This window comes from Sinocyclocheilus grahami, unplaced genomic scaffold, assembly GCF_001515645.1.
Source record: "Sinocyclocheilus grahami isolate Dianchi unplaced genomic scaffold, SAMN03320097.WGS_v1.1 scaffold1531.1, whole genome shotgun sequence".
NCBI classification, from domain to species: Eukaryota; Metazoa; Chordata; class Actinopteri; order Cypriniformes; family Cyprinidae; genus Sinocyclocheilus; species Sinocyclocheilus grahami.
Genome location: NW_015506710.1, coordinates 45,266 through 69,663, shown reverse-complemented (window position 1 = coordinate 69,663; position 24,398 = coordinate 45,266). Strand labels below are relative to the sequence as shown.

The 24,398-nt window shown below is 36.8% G+C and overlaps 1 protein-coding gene across 1 annotated transcript in view; it reads right to left on the bottom strand.

Annotated features, from left to right (window-relative positions):
• ulk4 (unc-51 like kinase 4) overlaps positions 1 to 24,398 on the bottom strand; it is a gene marked incomplete at its 5' end in the record, with an annotated part of 180,489 nt that overhangs the window by 120,000 nt on the left and 36,091 nt on the right. Inside the window, 5 exons of the mRNA XM_016257274.1 lie at positions 4,428 to 4,522; positions 4,772 to 4,823; positions 8,660 to 8,716; positions 16,519 to 16,640; positions 17,008 to 17,141. Of these exons, the coding sequence (XP_016112760.1) occupies positions 4,428 to 4,522; positions 4,772 to 4,823; positions 8,660 to 8,716; positions 16,519 to 16,640; positions 17,008 to 17,141 (460 nt within the window). The remainder of the gene's footprint in view (positions 1 to 4,427; positions 4,523 to 4,771; positions 4,824 to 8,659; positions 8,717 to 16,518; positions 16,641 to 17,007; positions 17,142 to 24,398) is intronic.

Here is a 24,398-nt window from a genome sequence, read left to right as displayed (position 1 = left end):
AACCCTCCATGGACCCTTTCCATCGCACAAAAGGTTCTTTAAAGTCCCCCTGTAATGAAGTTTTTTATGTTGTTTATTTGTCTATGTGGTTTTTAATATGCTTTTAGACAAACCATGTGCCAATCTATTAATCAACACCATTGCTGTGTATTTTCTCCTTAAAACTGTAGTTTCCCAAAGGCTGACCCAGAAATATGGTTTGAAACAGCCCTTGGTTTGCTACGTCACAAACCAATAACCAATCACGTCAAGGGATGGATTCCTATCACTAGCATGCAAAATATACCAATATCAGCACAAAACCAAAAATAAATCAGAGCAAAAAACCCATGAAGCTGTGGTTTAATGTGAATTTAGAACCGCTAACTTGCATTATAACCCGTGGCAACAGTGTAAAAGTAGCCCGGAGCACTTCACATGCGTATGCTCGCGGGCGCGAATTAACAATCACAAACGGCTGCATTCGAGTCTTCAAGGAATTTTGGGACACAACATCGTCAAGTAAGTAACTTTAACGAATGTAACATTATTCACTGTAGTAACTGTTCACTGTTGTCCGCTAGTAAAAACATAGTTTTATCAGTCATTATCCGTGTATGCCGTGTATGTATAATTTGCATATTCATAGATCCGCGTATAGTAAATGAGGCAAGGATGTAGAGTTACTGTACATTCAAGCTATTTTAAGGCATGAGAAAATTATTTTCGCAAGAAAAAACATTTAAATATGTCATTTTGATGATCAAAGATAAAAGTTTTTTTCTTTATTAAAATGTTTTTCATGCTATAAGAAGCACATTTCACTTTTACATGGTGTTTGAACTTAACCACTCTATAATGATAAAAATACACCCAGTGTTTTTTTTTTTTTAAATCCCCACAAATGATAAGCACTTTCTCAGAGCCAGCCATTCATAGATTCTGGGCAAAGTGACATAACTTTGCCAAGGCCCCTCCCACGACTGTTGATGGACACTGCCGTTTTAGCACACACTTGCCCTGAGTGAGCTGTAAACAGTCTGAAATTGTTTCAAAGCGATTGAGGTGTTCTGTTGTTGGATGTAATAATGAACATAGTAGTCGTCATTTACTCCCGACATCTGAGCCGCTGAAGACTCTGTTGATTACTTTTGTTTTTGACGGGAATGTGCCCCGATAAATGCAATTATGTTTGTGCGAATCATTTTACACCAGATTGCTTTGTAAATGAGGGTCAGTACAAAGCAGGTTTTTGATAAAAAGTTGTTCCTGAAGGATGATTCGGTACCATGGTACTTTCCAAATAATGTGCTATTAAGTTCCATGACGAATGTGGCTAAAGTCAACAGTCTCAGAAAACATTGTTGTGTTGTCATTTCTATTTAGAACCTTCTCAGTATAATTCATAACCACACGTTTATAATGAAAAATGCATTAAGGTGATTGTCTTATTGCAAACAGTGTACGTTTTCTGTAAGGATAACATGGTAACACTACATTAATGTTACCTTTGTAGAGGGTTTATAAAGGTGTTTGTTAATGACTAATAAGTCATTTACAAATGTATTTTAAATCATTTTTGAGCAGTTATAACTGCATGAATAAGAAAGGTGACTTTAAAGCAAGAAGGGAAAAGAGGTGCGGAGTCAGCCGAGCTCATTAGTATTTAAAGAGACATGCACCGAAACGGGTCGCTGTGAACAGAGCTGTTTTTGACAAGGTAAAGAGGGGGTTATTTTACACTAATACCTCACTGAAGACCCTATGAAGGCCAAAAAAAATATTACACCAACTTTTGGAAAATGGGCATCCAATTTCTCCTTTAAGAACAGTTTACTGAAAGGTTCTTTGGGGTATCCAAAACAGTTCTTCAATGGCATTACCCCCTTTATGAACAGCCTTTGTGTCTATAACCCTCAAGAATATCAGTTTCAATAAACTATAGTCATTCACATGCTATATGGAGTGAGTGTGTGTGTTTTGAGAGTGAAGAATGGGATTTAATGACTCCTGGTGAACTGTAATTAAGGTGCCTTCTTCTATTATAGAGTATCAGAGAGTCTGTGTCCTCTCAACGCTTCCTGATGGATCAGTCCTACAGAACGCACGTCAATACTCATTACAAAAGCCTCACACCCAGAGAGATATACACACATACACACTCTCTTCACTCCTGAGTGATTTCCTGTTGCCGAGAGGTTTGTGAGAATAATAGTGCTGGGCAGAGGGGAGCCGTGATCTCAGCTGTAGCTCCGTCAGGCGTGAGGATGTGAGATCTCAGGTTAGACATGAATGTGGCCCTTGCTGCTTTGAAACACAGCTTGATGTATTGTGTTTGTGAGCCTGTCCTTATGGAAGGGAAGTTTTACCATCTGCATGGGGTCAAATAGAGAGTTTAGAGACTAACTTTGCCAGAAAATTTTTATCGACACCTTGCGCACACTTTTGTTGGGAGACAAACAGAGTTCAAAATCAGTGCAATTCTCCCATCGCACACTTCAACAAAATGTAGCTGTAGCAACTCATAATGTAAAAACTGCACATAATGTAATAAGTATTACATTATTATTGTAATAACATTTTCATAATGTAATAATTTTCTCAATTTAATAAAATCTCGAGTTCATAATGTAATAACAATTATTACATTATGAGAAATGTATTACCGTATTGGCCCGAATATAAGATGACTCTGATTATAAGACGACCCCCCTTTTTCCAGATATACCTTTTAGAAAACTTTTAGAACCAAATCTTGTTTTTTCTCAGTAAAATACATTTTTAATTTTTGTTTTGAAAGTATGGTAAAAACTGGTCAAATGTACCTGTACCAACAATCACATTTAAAAAATATACACTTTTTGATATACCATTAAAAAAAAAAAAAAACAGGTAGCCCATCTGAATTAGGACATTTAGGCTATCCATCTAATAGTAGCCTACCAAAATCTTATTAACAGTAGAAGTTAAATCTTACTGTAGTCTTCAAATCTGGGTACTGTCTTACGTTTTAAAATCACAAAGGGAGTTTGGTCCCATCAGAATAACGTGACAGTCACGACTCATGCAGCTGTAAGGTTTTCTTTCTCTTCTGTTTTTACTTTGCGATCTTTACAACACGCATTACGTTACGTATTTCATGGCACACTTGTTTTATGCGTATTTGGCGCCACCTACTGTTGTGGGTGTATTATTGACATGTCAAAGTCTAGACCCTGAATATAAGACGACCGCATTTTTTCAGATGTATTTCCAAGAAAAAAACATGGTCTTATATTCGGGTCAATACGGTACATTATAAACTGACCAAAAATATAGTAATATTGTCATAATTATATTTATAATAAAGTATAAGCAACCCAGTATAAGGGACAGTCAAAATATTTTTGCTGTTATTTAGCCAATACACATTGGCAATGTGTTGGCCAACAGTTGGCAATCCTTCTTTGCATGTTTTAAACACTTTGATTATGTTCTTACTTAGGCCATGCATTAAATGCACGTCTTTGAAAGAGCACAGTTTGCTGACATATGTACTTTAAAGTCCACGTGAACCGGAAGTTGCTGCCAACTGGATTTCAGTGTGGTGGCGTATTTCCAACTGAAACGGAATATTGAGTAGAGGACGGGGTTAATATTTTCTTAATATTAACAAGTTTTTATAACAACCATTTAAATGACTATCCCCCGGTTTCACAGACAAGGCTTAAGCTTAATGGCAGACTAAAATCTAAGTCTGAGCTGTTTCAACTGAAAGAAACTTGCTCTGACAGATCTTAAATATATCAGTGCCTTTATTTTGTCTCAAAATGCTCACCAGTAATGTTTTTTCTAAGGCACGTTTATAAAAAAATTACTTAAATGTCCTAATTGAACTATGGCCTAATCCTGGCTTAGTCTAAGCCCTGTCTGTGAAACCAGGCCTATGTCTCAAAAATTAAGTACGTCATAATCACAAAATTAGTAAGCTTTTTATAAAAAAAATAGAAGTTCACAATGTAGCCTAATTTTCTTTTAATAAAACTATGATTATGTTTTGTGCTCAAATTTATTATATTGAAAGATATTTATGATATTGTAAACATAATAATAATGGTTTTAAATTATGTGCTGATATTACCTTATGAACTGTGATTACATTATAAGTTGCCACATTGTGTTCATAATGTAATACAGTTCTCATACAATAACCTATTACATTATGTGAAAAAATGTTAATACATTGAAAAATTATTACATTATGAGCTCAATATTTTATTACATTTTGAGAAAATTATTACATTATGAACATTTTATTACAATAATAATGTCATATTTATTACATTATGTGCAGTTATTATATTATGAGTAGCTAAATGCTGTTGGAAAGCTTAAATGCATAAATAATTTATAAATAATTGGGAGAGACAAAATTAAAATCAGAACATCAAAGAATGGCATATACTCACAGTGCAGTGATAGAGGCTGAGAAGAGCAGGATGTTGGGAAATGGCCTCTACTGCAGATAGTGTGTTTCTGATCAGCTCCTCAGATGCTGCTTGACCTGTTAGTTGTGGAAGAGATGCTCATAGAAAGCATAAAGGTAGGTATCTCACTTTTGAACAATTAATTTTCAGCTAATGGCTGAAAAACAAATATTACACTGAAAAACATCAATAATTTAACTACATTTGATCTCCTGAAAAACAACATGTCTGGAAAATTGGAGCTAAATTACACTCGAGCCGTATATCAAAGTGTATTGAACACTAAAGAAAGTAGAACAATAAAACTGCAATCAATAAAAACTTACCTATAGTACTTCCCAAACTTGTCTCATTAGAGTCAATGGAGGTTATGTGATGCTTTCCATAATGAAAGAGAAAAGAGATATCAAAATTACATATTTTATTATCATTCATTCATTTTCACTAAGTGAGTTATGAAGAAAAACTACTACCACTTATTGGACCCGTAACAGCGTAATTAAATGGCCAATGTCAAAACAGATTCTAATATTTACAGACAGGATGACTGCTATGTCTAATAAAATGTAATTAAAGATGGACACAAAATTGCTGAATTTAAAGAAAACCTTTAACAATAATAGAAGGAAAAAAAGAAAAGAAGACAATATATGCAGACATTTGGAATCAGAAAGATTTGCCATCACAAGAAAAAATTTAATTTTAATACATACATACAGTACACATGCATACACTATATTGCCAAATGTATTGGGACTAGGGCCGATACTGAGCTCCTGTACTCGTACTCGTTAAAATGCCCCGATACCAAACGCCGATACCACACAGCATGTGATAAGTGCCATATTCAGACAATGAAACACAGACAACAAAACAACAGACAGCAGAATGGAGTTATTATTAGAGATTAAGGATGTCTACGAAGTATATGCAATTAATATGGACTTATATTAAGTTTAATATACTTTAATTTATTATTTATTAAAAAATAAATAAATAAATGAATAAAAAAGTTTTCTTTTCATTTATTATACAATTAACAAAAGCAAAAAATACCTCTAACACTAACTTGCTCTATTATTTTTTTATTCTATCCGTTTTCTTTTTATTTATTATATTATTAAAAAAAACCTTGCTACGTGTACTGTGTTCAGCTAACTGAGACTTGTTATAGCACTTGTATATCATTGCTCTTTTGTTGATTTTGATTGCTTCCATTGTCCTCATTTGTAAGTCGCAAACATTCAGTATTAATGCCTGTATAGCTGATGTGCGCGAGCTGATAAGCAAAGCACGCTGAGTGGATTGACCGTGCAGCGGCGCAGATGCGCGAGCTTGTCGAGTTAATATCCCCTTCTCACAGACATCACTGGAAAGTTTGTAGTTCGGTCATATGTGTCAAAAACAATGCACAAGTTACGTTACTTAACGGTAGAGCCCACGCATCATTTGGATTAAAACTAAACTTAAAACTAAATCGTAAATATAAAACAACATTTATAGGGGCATTCACTATAAACAACATTTATTTTTAACCTTAAGCATAAATGACTTTATGGCGAAAGTGAAACTATCAGCCAGTGTAAATGCGCTAGGCTGTACTGTACTTGTCCCTCTCATTCTGCACCAATACAAATATGTGCATGCGTTGCACATGTTTTGCTTGCTTTGCTTGTTTCTGTATTATGTGAGTCACTTTGGAATATAAATCGCAGCACGTTTCAGATGAAAACACGCTAGTTATATTTCGGAAAGATTTATGGCGAGTGGTTCCCTGCATTATTACAGTAAAACGCGTGGTTACAGTACTGAGCCGCTGCAATGGAGCAGTTCTAATGCTATTAAATTAAAGATGTACCATAGAGCAAAAAATTAACAGTGAAAGTAACTAAAACTTGTAAAATACATTTTAATGGGCATAATTAAGTGTGAAAATAACTGAAGGATATATCTATTTGATAAATGAAGTTAACCAACTAACATTATGTTGAAAATATGAAATGAAAATACTGGTATCGGTACTCAGTACCGGCAAGTACCAAAAACAAAAGTATCGGTATCGGCCGAGTACTGGAAAAAGTGGTATCAGAGCTTCCCTAATTGGGACACCCCATTCTAATGAATAGGTTTGACTACTTTAATAAGCAATTTCCATGAGTACAAATCTTAATGTTTAAGCATATAATGATATTCTAGGGTACAAATCTTGATATCTAAACATCAATGACTACACCAATCAATGACCAAACACCAATGACTTGAACATATGGGTACAGTCATTTTAGACACTTCCAAAACTGTTGAAACAGAGATGGAAATACAATTTTTAAATACAAGAATTATGTTTCCATCTTTGTTGCCACAGTTTTGGAAGTGCCTTTTTATGTTCTAAAGAAGGGTGTCCCAATACTTTTGTCCATATAGTGTATGTACAAGTCATTGATATTTGGTGATTTTTGGCTCAAGGTCTGCATTTAAAGTCACACCAGAGGTGTTCAGCTGGGATTAGGACTTTCTGCAGACCAGTCAAGTTCTTCCACACTGACTGAATCAGTAATTTCTTTTTGAACCTTGCCTTATACACAGAGGTAGAATCAGAATCAGAATCAGAATCAGAATGAGCTTTATTGCCAGGTATGTCTGGATGAGTACAGTTCTTGGAGAGAAGGGAGGGTTGTACCAATGATTCGCTCAGCAGTCCGGACTACCCTCTGAAGTCTTCTGAGGTCAGATTTGGTAGCTGAGCTGAACCAGACAGTTATTGAAGTGCAGAGGACAGATTCAATAATGGCGTAGTAGAACTGTTTCAGCAGCTCCTGTGGCAGGTTGAACTTCCTCAGCTGGCGAAGGAAGTACAACCTCTGCTGGGCCTTTTTCACAATGGAGTCAATGTGAGTGTCCCACTTCAGGTCCTGAGAGATTGTGGTGCCCAGGAACCTGAATGACTCCACTGCAGTCCCAGTGCTGTCCATGACGGTGAGTGGGGGGAGTGCAGAGGGGTTTCTCCTGATGTCCACGGTCATCTCCACAGTTTTGAGTGTGTTGAGCTCCAAGTTGTTGAGACTGCACCAGACAGCCAGCTGCTCGACCTCCTGTCTGTAAGCAGACTTGTCTCCGTCCTGAATGAGGCTGATGAGTCTGGTGTCGTCTGCAAACTTCAGGAGCGTGACAGAGGGGTCTTTAGAGGTGCAGTCGTTGGTGTACAGGGAGAAGAGCAGTGGAGAGAGAACACAACCCTGAGGAGCTCCAAAACTGATATAAGATGTTACGGTCTCTGTGAGCTCGTCCAGATCGGTGGCAGCAGCTTCAAAAACGCTCCAATCAGTGAAGTCAAAACAAGCTTGTAAATCCTGCTCTGCTTCATTAGTCCATCTTTTTACGGTCCTTAATACAGGTTTAGCTGATTTCAGTTTCTGCCTGTAGGTCGGTATTAGATGAACCAGTGATCAGAGAGTCCCAAAGCTGCCCGTGGGACCGAGTGATATGCATTCTTTATTGTGGTGTAACAGTGATCCAATATATTACTGTCTCTGGTGGGACATGTGATGTGCTGTCTGTATTTTGGCAGTTCACGGGAGAGATTGGCTTTATTAAAGTCCCCGAGAATGATTAAAACAGAGTCCGGGTGTTGTTGTTCTGTGTCCGTGATCAGATCAGCGAGTTGTTGTAAAGCGGAGCTCACGTGTGCTTGCAGAGGAATGTAGACACTGACGAGAATGAACGAGCAAAACTCCCGCGGCAAGTAGAACGGCTTGCAATTAATGAAGAGCACTTCTAGATCTGAACAGCACATCTTCTTTAACACAGTTACACCTGTACACCACCTCTCATTGATGTAAAAGCATGTCCCGCCGCCGCGCGGTATCATGTTAGAATAGAAAAGGGTCCTGTCCAAACTGTTGCTATAAAATTAGAAGCACGCAATTCCCTAGAATATCATTATATGCTTAAACATTAAGATTTGTACTCATGGAAATTACTAAAGTGGTCAAACCTGTTCATTAGAAGGGGAGTGTCCCAATACTTTTGGCAATATAGTGTACATACATACATAAATTAAAACCATTTGTTATTTGAAATTGTAATATTTCAAAGAACAAATCTCACCGACCCCAAATTTTTGAACAGTAGTGCATGTGTGTATAGCAAACGGCTTAAAAAAGGAAACATATACAAGACAATTTAACAATAATCAATAAATCTGAGAGACTCACCAACAGTTTTCCAAATTTGATGAGAAAGGCCTCAGTCACCACCCGCGGTCGGAAGATCTGTCAAAGCAAACAGGCACAGTCATGAAGGGATCTACCCTAAAAGACACTTCACCAACCTACAACACTGTACAACATTGCTATTCACTACCCTTGAGTCTTATTCCATTTGAGTTCCACCAAAAACTTGTCAGTCTTCACTTGAGCTTTAGCAGTTATGAAGTCTTACAGTTGTCTTGAACACGGCCGAATGTATGCTGCAGATTTCTTTCATCGTACTACAAAATCGGCAGTCTTGGATCTATTAATGCATCATGCTCTGTGACGGCCGATAAATTGCCTTTGTAATGAATCTTCTGGCAGGTTCAGAATTTTTAGGCCGCATTGCTGCGCTCTAGACGCTCAACGCTGTCAATCGTGTCTAAAATCCCAGCTTCGATGCGCATTGTACAGTCTGACATAAGAACGTTAATGTCACTGAGGAATGTCACTTAAAATCTGCCGTGGGCTTTACCCAAGATCTCATCCAGGACGCACCGTACCGTACTATCTGACAAGCAGCAACTGTAGAGGACAGCAAAAAAGCGCAAAATGTTCAGCCGGTTTAAGAGAAAATGTTATAAAACCCTGCTGTTCTGTCAGAGGACATTTTTTCCCATCATGCACCATTTCGACTAAGCAACAGAAGATGTGGTATTCGAGTGCGTTCCATTTACAATGTCATCCTGGGATGTGATCCTCCTCTCTGGAGGACTTCAGCGCTGGTGTGAGAATGAGGGGGTTCATGTTTGTGCTGTAGGACTGTAATGATGTGAGGTCAGAGGTCATAGTCCTGGACAGCGGGGTATTGAGCTCTTATCCACTCTCGCCTCTGAGAAACACATTGGAACTGACCTCTGCACTGACCCCTGTGACTGATGAGTGCTGTGTGTGTCAGCACAGTGTGTTGGTTGTCAGTGAAGCAACAGGCCAGAGAGACAGATGAGACCACAGAGAGGGCTCATCACATGAATGTATGTATGGATGCACAAACACACAGGCATGCTCTCACATTACAAGAGCACGACGCCTCTCAGAACCACACAGCAGCTGAAGAGATCAGGCACACGGGGCTCAAGGGCATAAGAGGCCAGTGAAGTCTCAAAGATGCAGACCAACCTGCTACTGGGAAGACAACGAGCTATGCCCTGCAGCATTTTTCTTAACATCAGAACACACATACACACTGGATTTGTGTAGCCAGACTTTTGACTATAGGCATGAAGTCTAGCCCACACTGAAGCTTATTCTAGCCAAGAACCGCCCACTTAGGCAGGAAGGGGTCGACTAACTGACAAAAGTTTGGACATGTTATTTTTTACTTATTTTAAGAAACATTTAACATAATAGTAAAGCCACCACAACTGTGAAATAACACAAATATAAGCATGTGCATTATTCAGTGACAAAAAAATGTCCATTTAAATTAGGGGTGTGCGACATCATGATTTTTGTTCATGGACGATTAAAATGTCTCCTCGATCTGCTTTTGAAGAAATATCGAAGTATCGTGCTACAGTGTGCATTCTATCAGTTGCAGTTGTGGTGCCTCCGTCTCAATATACTGTACAACGCAACATACATTAACATCAAATGTTAACTCAGTGGTAGAGTTACACTCATGGGAAACTGCACTTCACAAATCACAAAAGTATATTATTTGCATGTGCTTTAAAGTCTTGCCAGTTAAACATTTCATTCACGTGCTGGTCTGACATGCACTACTTCTGAGCGCGTACACCTAAAGCGCGCACACTAAAAAGCTATCTTTCGCATTTGATTGCACTAATACTGTCAAAAACACAAGTTTCACATATACTGTAAATACAGTTGGTTATGTCTAAAGTGAAAGTAAACAGTTGAGAGAAAAACGGATGTGTGCAGGTCTTAAAGTGACAGCAGACTTATAGTACTAAACATGCTGCCGCTTGTCATTAAAGGGATAATTCACCCCAAAATTTAAATTTTGTCATTATTTATTCACTCTCATGTTGTCCCAAACCTGTATTAATTTATTGAAAAAGAAATGCTATGGAAGTCACTGGAGACCAGCAACAATTTTTTACTTACGTTCTTAAAAATAACTTTTATGTTCAACAGAAGAAAGATACTCATTTAGGTTTAAAACAGCTTGAGAGTGAGTAAATTATGATAATTAAAATTTTTGGGTAAACTATCCCTTTTAACGTTGATAAAACATCAAAACACAAAGAGAAAAATCACTCGCTGCTCTTGACTGAAAAACTTCAATACAGTTGCTTTAATAGGAGTCAATGTATAATTTATACAGTGAAGTGTATATAGTGTTTTATTTTTACATTTCTTCATTCAATTTCTTGAATGCTACTGCTAAATACACATACTGTACTTGAAAAATAAAGTAAAGAAAATGAATAAATAAATATTGTTGTATTTGTATATTATGTTAATTTGTAATGAGTATCTTTGTTCTTATTTTTTAATAAAGATAAAATAATGACATAAAATAAAATTATAAAGATCTTTGCCCACTTTGGCCTAAATGTCTGCCATTCTTTTTTATTTTGTATTTTGCTACTTTGTAAGGCTTTGTTTTTAAAACAGGGACACAGTTTGGCTGTACTGCTCAGACAACTTGCAAAATAGTAAAACCAACATTACAAAGAATCAGGATAAAATTGTGAATTGTGATTTTCCTTAAAAAAAAAAAAAAACATGATATTTTTACCATATCACCCACCCTAAATTTAAATAAAACTTTTATCCATGTCATATTGTACCTTCTTAAAATTCAGCCACCCTGAAATGATCCTTCGGGAATCATAATAATATGTGGATTTCCTTTTTCAACTTTTCAATTTATTTCAAAAATGTTCCTGACCCCAAAATTTTGATCTGTAAAGAAATTAAGCATATTAAATATTAAGGTATAATCAAAAGTTTTCTAAGATCATGAGAAAATGAATAGCCACAGTTCATTTTAGAGGAGGGCAATTCGATTTTTGTTTTTTCAGAGTATAGTTCTTCCTCAGAAGCTCTTACTGAAGCAGCCTGGCTACCTCGTCTCCTAGAAATTTAATCAGCCAATAAGATCGGACATTTGGACAAATATTTGCCATATTTGAGAATAATATGCATCAGGCGGCCAGTGAATGCCTGTGGGTGATCTGTGGATGTGCTGTCTGAGGCTGGCACTACACCAACACAACTCACTGTGAGGACCATTAAAACAGACAGACACAAACAATCAAAAGAACTGCCTATTACCACTCTAAGCCGCCCACTGCAGCTCTGTGTTAATGGACATCAGTGTATCCTCCTTAGATGAGTTAATGACAGCGGAACTATCAGACAGACAGCTCTATCAGCACCGACCCCTTCAAATGAGATGACTCAATCTGCCACTGAGTCTCCATGGCAAATCCTGGCCGAATGTAAAAGTGTATTTAATCAGCAGAGAGACTCATCAACTCTGCGCACTGACAAACATCTTTCTCTGAGAATACCAGATCCCTTCATATTAATTTTGGCGTGACTGAGTGTGTCAGAAGTAAATCCAATTTTGCACTGTTTGGCAACTGGTAATAATCTGTGTGTGTGTGTGTGTGTGTGTGTGTGCGCGCATTGAAGCTGCACCGGAAAGCTCCCTAATAGATCATTTCATTCTGACACAGACAGTGATTACACTCAGTGCATGACAGGCAGGTACGGCACATTCATTCATTATTTTCTGCTCAGATGAAGACATTTAATAAAGTGAGAGGTGGCGGGAGTCTGGAAAGTTTATTTTTTAGTTCGTTTAAAAGGCACAATGATTTACACATTTACTCTTTTCGAACATTATCACAATACCTTCCTATACTTCAAAAATGAACTAAATGTTTTTTGTCATTTTTGTCCCCATGACAACGGCTGCATCTGAATATGCATTCTTCTCTAATATATAGGCGAAAAAACAATATGTGAAAGAGTATTATGACTGAATTCAGTTTTCATAAAACAGAAGGTAAAAGCAACCCGGATAATCTACTTTTTAGGCAAGATTCTGAAGTGAACATCCTATGGACACTTTACTATCCCATGAGGCCACAGGAGATGAGTTGTGAATGGCAACTGCCATTATAGGTCACATGATAAATGACAACATGATAAATGTAGTATGCCCAGATTATGAATTTCTTTATGAATGACTTTATGAATTTCTTCACTGATAAAATAGATAACAGAAATACAATAACAAATGTAGATTCTACAGTGTCTAATACTTAAGCTTTATTCATCGCACCTAAAGATAAACTACAGTGCTTTACAACTATAGGACAGTAAGAGCTAAATAAACTCATCACTGCATCTAAACCAACACAACATGCCTGTTAGATCCTGTACCCACTAAATTACTGAAAGAGTTGTTACCTGTAGCAGAAGAACCGCTTCTCAATATTATTAACACATCCCAAAACCATTCAAGCTGGCATTTATTAAGCCTCTTATCAATAAACCAAAACTAGATCCTAGTGAACTGGCAAATTACAGACCCATTTCAAATCTTCCGTTTATGTCTAAAATTTTAGAAAAAGTTGTGTCTGCTCAATTGTACTCCTTTCTGCAAAAAAATTATCTCTATGAAGAATTTTGGTAGTACCTAGGATAGCAAAGTCCACTAAAGGAGGTAGAGCTTTTTCGCATTTGGCTCCCAAACTCTGGAATAGCCTTCCTGATACCGTTCGGGGTTCAGACACACTCTCTCTGTTTAAATCTAGATTAAAGACACATCTCTTTGGCCAAGCATTCAAATAATGCATCTCATAATCTTGTACTGCAGTTATATCTGATCAAATGCACATTATTATTCTTTAGTTTGGGTTAAACAAATCAATTTTGCTTGGTTGGAACAGCAGCTATGCTAATTATGTCTCTATTTGTTTCTCTGTTTTAGGATTTACACAAGCTTCAGTCTGGATCCAGAAAACCTGAGAAGAGATGATGCCAACCCCTCAGAGAACCTCAGATGATGCCAACCCTGAAACAACATACAGAACTACCAAATTTTGCTATAAGTTTGATTGCATCATATAATAATTGCTGTTAATATTGTTCATCGTCTGTTTTATTACATCTTAAATTGATTTTTCCGTACATTTCTGCCATATGTACATTAACTGACAGTCACCACTGATAAACTACCACTAAATATTGTAGAAACTTAATTGGCTGTAAAGTTGCTTTGCTTTCCATTTTGTGAAAAGCGCTGTACAAATAAACTTGACTTGACTATAAGGCCCTTAATGGGTTAGCTCCTGCATACCTAACACGCTACAATCCATCACGCTCCCTAATGTCGCAAAACTCTGGACTTTTGGTAGTACTTAGAATAGCAAAGTCCACTAAAGGAAAAAAAGCTCACTAAAGTAGAGCTTTTTCGCATTTGCCTCCTAAACTCTGGAATAGCCTTCCTGATAACGTTCGGGGTTCAGACACACTCTCTCTCTGTTTAAATCTAGATTAAAGACACATCTCTTTGGCCAAGCATTCAAATAATTCATCTCATAATCTTGTACTGCAGCTATATCTATTTGTTTCTCTGTTTTTGCCATGGATGTAACTAGGATTTACACAAGCTTCAGTCTGGATCCAGAACACCTGAGAAGAGATGATGCAACCCCTCAGAGGACCTCAGATGATGGCAACCCTGAAACAACATACAGAACTACCAAATTTTGCTATAAGTTTGATTGCATCATATAATAATTGCTGTTAATATTGCTTATCATCTGTTTGATTACGTCTTTAATTGATTTTTCCATACATTTCTGCCATATGTACATTAACTGACGGTCACCACTGATATGCTACTACTAAATATATTGTAGAAACGTAATTTTCTGTAAAGTTGCTTTGCAACGATTTGTATCGTGAAAAGCGTTATACAAATAAACTTGAATTGAACTGAATTTAATTATATTACACATTAATTTTATATAGAACATACTTTTTAACAGTTGCAAAGTAATTACTTGTTCAAATGAAGTAGTTAGAGAGTATGTGATTTTGGAGCAATATTAAATATATAATGTATAATCATATATAATATCATAAAGAGCACATTATTATTATGGTATTGATTTCCAGGGGCATTGCTAATTGAATTGTTGACTTTAATGTCAAATACTTAAATTTAACCAATTACTTAAATCAATAGGATACTTTCAACTGTTACCAATAAAATAACAATAAACTGTTTCAAATTGTATATAAATTTTACATTTAACTCAGGAACCCATTACAGGCTAGGGCTACAATATTATGACAAAAATCATTATTGTCAATAATTGCTCTTTACTATCAGACTTTGTTACTTGTTTTGTGTGTGTTTTGCTCCCCATGTGCCTTCCTTGCCCTTATTTGGTTATCTTCCTGTTCCTGCTCCCTGAATGTTTCTCATTTGATTCCATGTGTTTCTCGTCTTCCCCTGATTAAGTTGCGTACTTAAAGTGTTTCCTGTTTTGAGTTCTTTGTCCGGTATTGTTCGTCCGAGTGCTACATGTGTTTTCTGTGTTCCCTTGAATTCATTAAAATCTCTCGATTGATGTACTCCTCATCTCCTTCGTTCCTCGCTCCGCACTCCTCACAGTAGTGCAATCGTGACATTTACATTGTAATAATTACTATTAATGGCGATTAATAGAATACATATGTAAAACATTTTTGTGTTAGGGGAAACAGCACATCATATTCTGGCTACACAGACAAATGTGTCGGTCCATGGCATTAGTCTAGTCTAGCACAAGTTATGCAACATCTTATATAATCACTGAAGCTGCAAAATCAATCTCTTATTTGCATCTTTTCTGTACTTTGATTATGATGAAAGAATTTGTGAGCAAGCAGAATTTTGTCAGTGAGCACACACACTCACCAAAACGACTAATCGAAACGACTCGGCAATTGCATTCATAAGCTCAAAAGCATGTGATTGGTTATAATTCTTGATGCTGCAAAAAAAAAAAAAATCTGATGCAATGTGCGCAAATCTAAATGTAATTCCACAAATAAACACAATTAATTCATTTTAACATATACTTTTATTTGCGGCAGGCCTGCCCCTGTGGCATGCCCCTTTATCTTGAATATTTTTTTTATTTTGGCGCCATTTTTGTTCATTTTGGTAGCATTTTTGCACAATCCCCTGTTAAAGGGATAGTTCACCCAAAATGTGTCATGAATTACTCACCCTCATGTCGTTCCAAACCCGTAAGACCCTCGTTCATCTTCAGAACGCAAATTAAGATATTTTGGCTTGATATGTAGATATTTTGGCTTGATCGTGGAAGTACCCTTGCTGTCTATGGAGGGTCAGAGAGCTCATGGATTTCATCAAAAATATCTTAATTTGTGTTCCGAAGATGAATGAAGGCCTTACAGGTTTGGAATGACACAAGGGTGATTAATTAATTACAGAATTTTCATTTTTGGGTGAACCATCCCTTTAATTTCTGACCTTGGAAGGAACAGTGTGATTAACTGGTATTTGGATGTTCCGGGTGGATGTTCTGATCTGACCAAAAGGGTACTTGGCCTGAACAGACTGTGAATCGTTGCTATTCACCTTATCTTTAATATAATAGTGTGTGCAGCCATTTGTAACTTGAACGTTCAAGGCTTCCAGTGTCATCTGCTGCACAGAAAATAGCTTGTGAAATAAGTTATTACCTATTGCACCACAAGGTAGGTCCCCACAATGTTTTTTTTTTTTTTACCTCATAGTTGTACCATCCTTGTGGAGATAGAAACCCAAAATAACTAGCAAAAAGGTAAATATAGCAAGACCTGACACAGACACACACCTGTGAGGTGAGCAGATGCAGCACCACAGCCGTCATGGGGAGGCTCTGCTTCAGCTGACGGGACTGCGTAGGAGAGGGGTGCTTCCTTCCCACAATGCTGCCTAACACGGACAGGATGTCATCTACAGAGAGCCCTCATAAACAGAAGCAGTGAGGAATCAGCCAATCACAAACAATCCATCATGATCAGTCTGGGTAGGTGGCCGGGGGCGTGAGCAGGTCCGAAGAACTGAACCGGTTTGAACAGGTTTCATGGGGGAGAGGTGGTGTGTAGCAGCACTGATTCACAAATGAAAAAGGAGGAACAGGTCGATACCTGAGAGCCTGCTCACGTATTCAATCAGAAAGATAATTAAAGAGAGGCCAATCAAATTCAATGTTCATTCTCATTGTCCCTGCTTTGTTTTGCCCATTTCACTCTGTTCCTTCTCAAGTGAATTCTTTGCATTCCCTTTCCCCTCTTTTTCGGGTGTATTGTGATTGATTTACCCAGGATGGCTGGCAGTTCGTGCACGGTGTGACGGATGAAGAGGGTCAGGCATTTTGACAGGTATTCATTGCCGCTTTGTTGCTCCTTTCCTGGCGTGGCCTTTCGGACGTCTCTTTCAATGTACATCACCAACCTGAGAGAAGGGTTGGCAAAACATTATTATTCATCTGCAGACACCCAGACCAAACAGAGAACGAGAGAGAGAGAGCGAGGGGCAGACCTGAAACACACAGTGGGGAGAGGATAGATGCTTTTAATCAATTACACTCAACAGCTGGAGGGGTGACAGAATGGAGATGAAATGGTGTTGATCCTGAAACAATATCAGGAAGGGAATGAGGTCTGTCTGCCTGGCTAAAAAAGACCAGAGAAAAGCAAGATGCATCTGGCAAGGAATTGAATTTGAAGTGTATAAGGTACGGAAATTGGAGGCTGAATTAGACATGAATGAATGTGACTTGATTCAAACATGCGAACCGACATATTAGGATTGATTAATGGGGTTGGTTTTCTCTTAGTAGAAGCTTGGATCAGATCTCTTGGGATTCTGGGAAAATTGCCTTGGATCTTACATTATGATACCAGCACAATCCCTGGGGCATGATGAAATAAATGTTCTTTTTATGGATGTTTTTGTACTTTTAGAACTAGAAGGGAAAAAAAACCCGAAAAAAAACCCACATTATTGTAGTTTTTCCACCACAAATTTTCCAACAGTTTGTGAACTATATTTATGGATCAATGTTGTTTTTTTTTTTTTTTTTTTTTTTTTATAATTTCAGCCACATATTGTGTTTGAAAGCATTCTGTTTTACAAATGACAGTGATATAAAAATGGAAATGTTTATTTTTCTTGGAATAAAGTGGCCAAATCCATGGCTAGCATTTTACATGAATATGTACAATTAAACATTTATTTATTTTTCAATCATTATATGACAAAATGTACCTGATATGACAACATAAACTGTAGTGCTTTTTTTCCATAGATAAATCATATATAATTAATAAAATAGTTTCAGTGAAATCATAGAAGCAACAGTGAGCATAAAAAAACAGTTGCTCAATTGTGCACACAGTATTACTGCATACTGTGATTGTCTATTTATATTTACATTTTAATAAACATTGTTGACTTAAATACTGGTGTATATGAGCACAAAAAAAGTCTGTTTTTGCCTGTATGCTGTAAATCAAGTTTTTGAATTTTCCATAGTATTTAGGATCAAATCTGATCATGCGTGGGTGTGAGGCCCTGGTCTGTGACAATGATAAAAACAATAAAACCTAATACAATAATAATGCATTAATTTGACAAATAAGATTTATTTTTCAATTGAATGGGATTGCCATCAGGTGAATATATTTAGTCAAATTACTTAAGTCTGATTAATTAGAAAAGTAATAGCACTCTTCTCCTCAAAAAAACTACATGATTTGATGTATCACTTATGTTTGTAGCACAAGCTGTGCAGAAACAAGTTAAACAACAACGTTTAGGATATGTAAGAGGCTTGTTCAAATCCCTAAACTTAAGAATGAGCAACAGTAATAGTGACGCTTGCCTTAGCAAGCACCATAAATTCAATTTTAACACTTGGCATTAGAATGTCAATGACAAAAGAGTATCTCAACACAACGCTATTGATTCAGCCTCACCTCTAGTATCTCAAACTAATCAATTCACTACAAACAACAGAAGCCTCTCGTGAGAGAAGTAGCTAACATGTAATATTCATGATATGGTTATGTATGTCATGGACACAGTGAAGAACATAAATAAGAAAAGTAGGGCTGCCCTCGACTAAAGATTTTTCTGGTCGACCAGTAGTTGTTCATGTTAAGTGGTTAGTCGACTAATCGCACATTTATATTAATAAACCATAAATCATAGTAATGAGCGATTAATTGCCTATGTAGCGCATGAATAAGGTTTGCCACACAGCGCACCGGCAGAAGTAATGATTATGAATGCATCAGGAAAAAAGCAAGGAGACTGCCTTAACATTTTAGTAATTTGTTGATAAACCAGTGTTTACTGTATTTTCGGCTGCAGTGATGAATTGACGATCTCCTCAGTGGATACGCCTATATTAATGTTTCAAACAGATCACATAAACTGAGAATAGTTGTTTTCCATCTGAATTGGTTCGTTTAAAAGCAGACATTTCGCTTTCTATAGATAGGCCTATATTTCTTATGCCTGAGGCAAGTATAAATGCAGTTTCGTTTTATTATTTGACACGCTCAAGTTCAAAGACCGTGACGAGATGGCAGAACGTGCACGCGTTTCATTATTTTACAAAATCAAATAAATAAAAGAAGAGTCTTTAAAGCTTACAAAATATATGACCAGATGACCATTTGTATGACCAGAAGCACAAGTTTAAGCGCAAGTGATCACACCGGCGCACGCTTCCTCATTCCGCACAAACACTGAAATAGCACACATTTTTATAGGTTAACGGTAGAGCGAGAGGTCATTTGAAGTTGCTACTACTTACATGTTTCAGATGAATGATAGGCGAGTGTTTGGATGCCCTGGCTGATGTACAGTATATTACCGCATATATATTAGCTTGGGTAGAAGTGAGGATCAGGCCATTCTCAAGAACTGCTGATCACTGTAGTAGTTATCTCCTTTGATTTATAAACCACATTAAAGAAATAGAGAGGCCAAAAAAGCAATTTGTGTCACTGTTTACTTCATTATTGTCTTCAACATTTTGGCTAAATTATCAAATAGTCATTATTCACTTCTTCTTTTCATCTCCACTTCATTTTTTCTTTTTCATACCTTTGCACTTTAGCATATTCAAACTTGACTAGACATTGTGAGAATCAACAGCAGTTAGCATCACTGACATCAAACAAGGAATGTCTTTATGCACCAAGTATGAATATGACATCTGAGAGGTATATGGCAAGATTTTCAGTTAATGAAGACTTAAGTTTAGATTCGTTCCTCATGCAAAACTATCATATAACTTGAGAAGACTTGCACATAAAGGACACATAAGCAAAATTTCAGTGTGAAACAAACAAACAAAAAACTGTGTCAATGTGGTGCATTCAGATGACCAATTTGAACATAAGCAAAATCTGCATTTAAGTTGGTCTCTATTGCCCTCACACAAATTTGCAGATTGTGCATAATCTTATTGAAATTCCTATTGACTGAATTTCACAAAGCAATGGTAAATGTGACCACACCTTACAGTAAGTCACATATATTATTTATTTATTTATTTAGGTGCCCCTTATTTGTATTAGTTATGTAATGGTACAAAAATAAATAAACAAATACATAAATAAAGCAAGCAAACAAAAAATGTGTATGTATCTTGGTTCTGAAGTCACAGTTTGGTACATTTTCAGTATAGCACAAAACAAAATTATTTTTTATTTAATTAAACAGTGGCTTACTTAAATTGTGGCTGTGTATGTAAATAAATTCAATTATATTTACAATTTTCTCATCAAAGAGAGTCAAAATTGCATTTATTGTTTGAATCTCCTGATAAAATTGACATAATTTGAAGAATGACACTTTGTTTCTTATCAAAAGTAACAAAACATGAATTATTGGACAAGAGGTCTAATATACAGTATGTCTTGTAAAGTTTTATTCAACCATGAACTGAAACAGCAAGGCTAAAAGATCAATCTTGGGATTTAAGAATTGCTATAGATTTGCTAAAATGAAGATATATATAAAACTAGGAGTTTCAAGTTAAGTTCCACATGTGCACTGGATAAAACAATGCTGTATTGTTTTGGCACATATGCATACCGAACCGAAAAACCCATACGTTGACTTGACATCAAGTCTATCCAGATACACTGTGTAGTATTCATTGAATAAATTGTAGGACCTAAGATGTTCCAAGATCATTCAATCACTATTCTTACACTAAAAAGATGCAACTCTGCCAACAGTGCAGATATGTCTTTAAAAATAGCTTGTCAAGAGCAACCTATCCTCTCCTCTTCTCTCAGTGAGAGAAATTAGATTGTGAGAGAGTGAGATCCACAGCACCAGAAGTGACAGCCCGTCTCTGCCCTCAAGCCCATGCTAATTAAGAAACACTGTTAATTAACTTGTTTGCAACCAGCACTGCACACTTCTATACAATCAGTGCCTCAACATTTCCCCACAAGCGAGTCAGTTCCTCCCAGCCCCTCATAACAAACACAAGCATGCAAACTGGCACACACAAATAAACACACACACACACACACACACACACACATGCGTTTCTGCTGAGGCGCGTCTCTCAAATTAGACACGGATGAAAAAGCAAACAGTGAGAAAATTGCACAGAGCCCAGCAGTGTGGGAAGGAAATGCACCCAGCAATTATACCAGAGGCTGAAAGTAAGTTTGAACAGAGGACTAGAGGGAACACACTGGATTAAACTCCAATGAGAGAGCAATCGCCTACTTAACTAGCACGCTCAACAAAGAGGAGAACTGGGACCTGGATGCAAACCTGGCAAATATATCCTGTATTAAAAGTTGCACTGGCCAAACAAATCAAAAAAGAATAAGCTAAAATGAGCATTACAAACATTTAACAGCGCTTGTTTGGATAACCAAAACTCAATAATGAAAGATTTTTTCTTATCCTTTGAATTAGTTGCTCAGTGACTTGACTCTATTGAATTGTAATTGGCACTGAAATTAACATAGAAGTTCTGTGCTCAGGGATATTCTTGGTAAAACCTTCCGAGAATAGTCGATAGAGAAAGTGCCAACAAAACTAAAAGCTTTAAACGCCTCAATGTCCAGTAAACAGAAATGTGAGACATTACAATCGAAAACAGTACAATAGCAGCACAAATAATTCATTATATTGAATTATTTCAATGAAAACAGTAAAATGGATCATATTCATTTATATTCTATTAAAGTCCATTTATAAAGGGTTTTTTTCAATAATTTTTTTAATCAATCATTTGATTGATGCTGTTTTGAAGAATTGTCTGTAAACACTTCCAAAATTAGTAACACTGCCTGTTCATGAGTTTCAAGTTCACTGACGAGTCCAAAAAATGTAACACTGACCACCCACTCTCACAGTGGACTTGGTTCTTGGAAAAATGACAAGTGTTTGTTACAGCTTTTATGAACAATTTGCAATTATACTTAAAACACTCACCCCATGAATCACAGATAAAGGATCTTGGTATAAAACTAGAGTATAAATACCACAAACCAGACTAAAACTAGACCAAAATGGAAAAGCAATGGGTAACAAACTAAGGACACCCTATGACTCAGTTTCTTGTAGGTCCACTTTTAGTAGCAATAACTTGAAGTAATCATCTTCTGTATGACTTTATCAGTCTCTTTCATGGGTTTGGAAGAATTTGGCCTATTTTCTTTACAACGCTGCTCCAGTTTATTGAGGTTTGTGGACATTTGTTTATGCACATGGGTTTGGAAGAATTTGGCCTATTCTTCTTTACAACGCTGCTCCAGTTTATTGAGGTTTGTGGACATTTGTTTATGCACAAACAACTTAACTTTCGGTCTGTGTTTGTTTATTGGTCTGGCTAGTGGCTATGGCGCCGACTACAAACGCAGTTAAAGTCAAAGTACTACTAGAGCAATTCGAAAGCATGCTCTACAGCTCTCATGGTACTTTGATGTCACGCACCGATCGGTCTGCGCAGCGCAGCGCTGCTTCAAGTCGAACACGTGCACCTATTGTTTTAACTTGCTAGCTAATGTAATTCACTTGTTAATTAGTTTGCTTGTTTTAAAAAATAATCTACTCTAGAGGGATTCTGTTGTTATTGATTGATTCTTTGCAGAAGTCTCCCAGAAGTTAATTTTGGGCCACAAAAGCATGCATGCGCAGTAATGTTTGTTTATGTTGTTGCCGTTGAAACCATCTATAAGGGAGAATTAACTTATTATTATTATTTGCAATGCTTTATGGGATTGTGTGGTCACCTAAATTAAAAGGTAGCTCACTATGTGGAGTCTAATTAACATGGTTTAAGTGTCCAAGGTGTAGCAAACATGTGGACAGCATTTCTTTCCCCATTAATGGTAAATTAATATTGATATTGTATGGAAAATGTGGGGGGGGGGGGGGGGGGGGGGGGGGGGGGGGGGGGGGGGGCATGTGAACGTGGGTGGAATGTGTTATTATTTTAGCCTAATTCAGAAAGTAGAGCAAGTTAAAAAGTAAATTTTTGCAGCCCAGTTTGGTCTTTCTGTACTCGGAAACAGATCTGAGCTCTGAAAGTCACAGTGTGTTTTCATAGCATGTTGATCACTAATTTCAAAAGATCAAGGAGCATTTTATTCCTTGTGCTATGGCTATTTTCAAGTATTCTCAGCAAATAAATGATCACTGATGCAAGGACTGCAAACAATATGTCTCGCCATTTCACAATCAGTTTCCAGAAATGAAGCAAAATAAAATACAACTGGGAGAGTGTGGGCTACATTTCCAATCATACCTGGCATCGAGCTCATCTGCAGAGAATGCTGTTTGTTCTTAGATTAGACTGATTGAGCTTGACGGCTGTGTAGGTGACCTCCATTGATTCTATGTGATGTGTGTTTCAATGTGTTGAAAAGCTACAGCCCAATGAATTGTTCCCTTGGGAGAGAAATGTGAAGTCATTGGAGCTTATGGCTGAATAGGATTTCTTCTAACCTATGCAGAGAAGATTTGGGCCGATGCTTGTTTGTTTTCTATTTGTATAAGGATGAATACATGATCCCAACCTTCCTCCACAAAAAAAAAAAAACTACTAGGATGAGCATCTGCATTTATGTATTAGTTTAAAATGTATTAGGAAAAGTGTTTTGAGGTCTTAACATAGTAATGTGAAAGGAACCACACGAAAATATAGAACAGAAATAAAAATAGTTGGTGTTTTACTGACACTAGTGTTAATTTCAGCTGGATACTGCAGTGAATTGTATACATAGGTGTGTTTTTAGAGTTTTTCCAAGGAGCCTAAGTTGTTAAAATGCTACTGACCAATCCTACCACTGCAATTTTGCTATCCACTACATTGTCTGACAAGCTGTTACTCTCGCCTATTATAATGCTGCCTTCAAGTCCACTTGGGAACTTCCTTCTTATTAGCTAGGTGAATTGTTATTAATCAGTGTGCATTCAGCTCAAGTAAATATTAACAAAGAATTGCAATTAAAATTGGAAAGAGAGACAGAGAATAAATTAAGCACGACATGGTTAAAAAGCTAATTCAGTCAAAAATAGAAAACAAACCTACTTCCACTTAATAAAAAAACAAGAAATGATTTTCAGCAAATATATATTGTGGTCCCAGCAGACCAGATCCAAGAACATTTTGGATATTTGATTGATAACCCCTTTTTCAGAAGATTAATAGAAGTGATT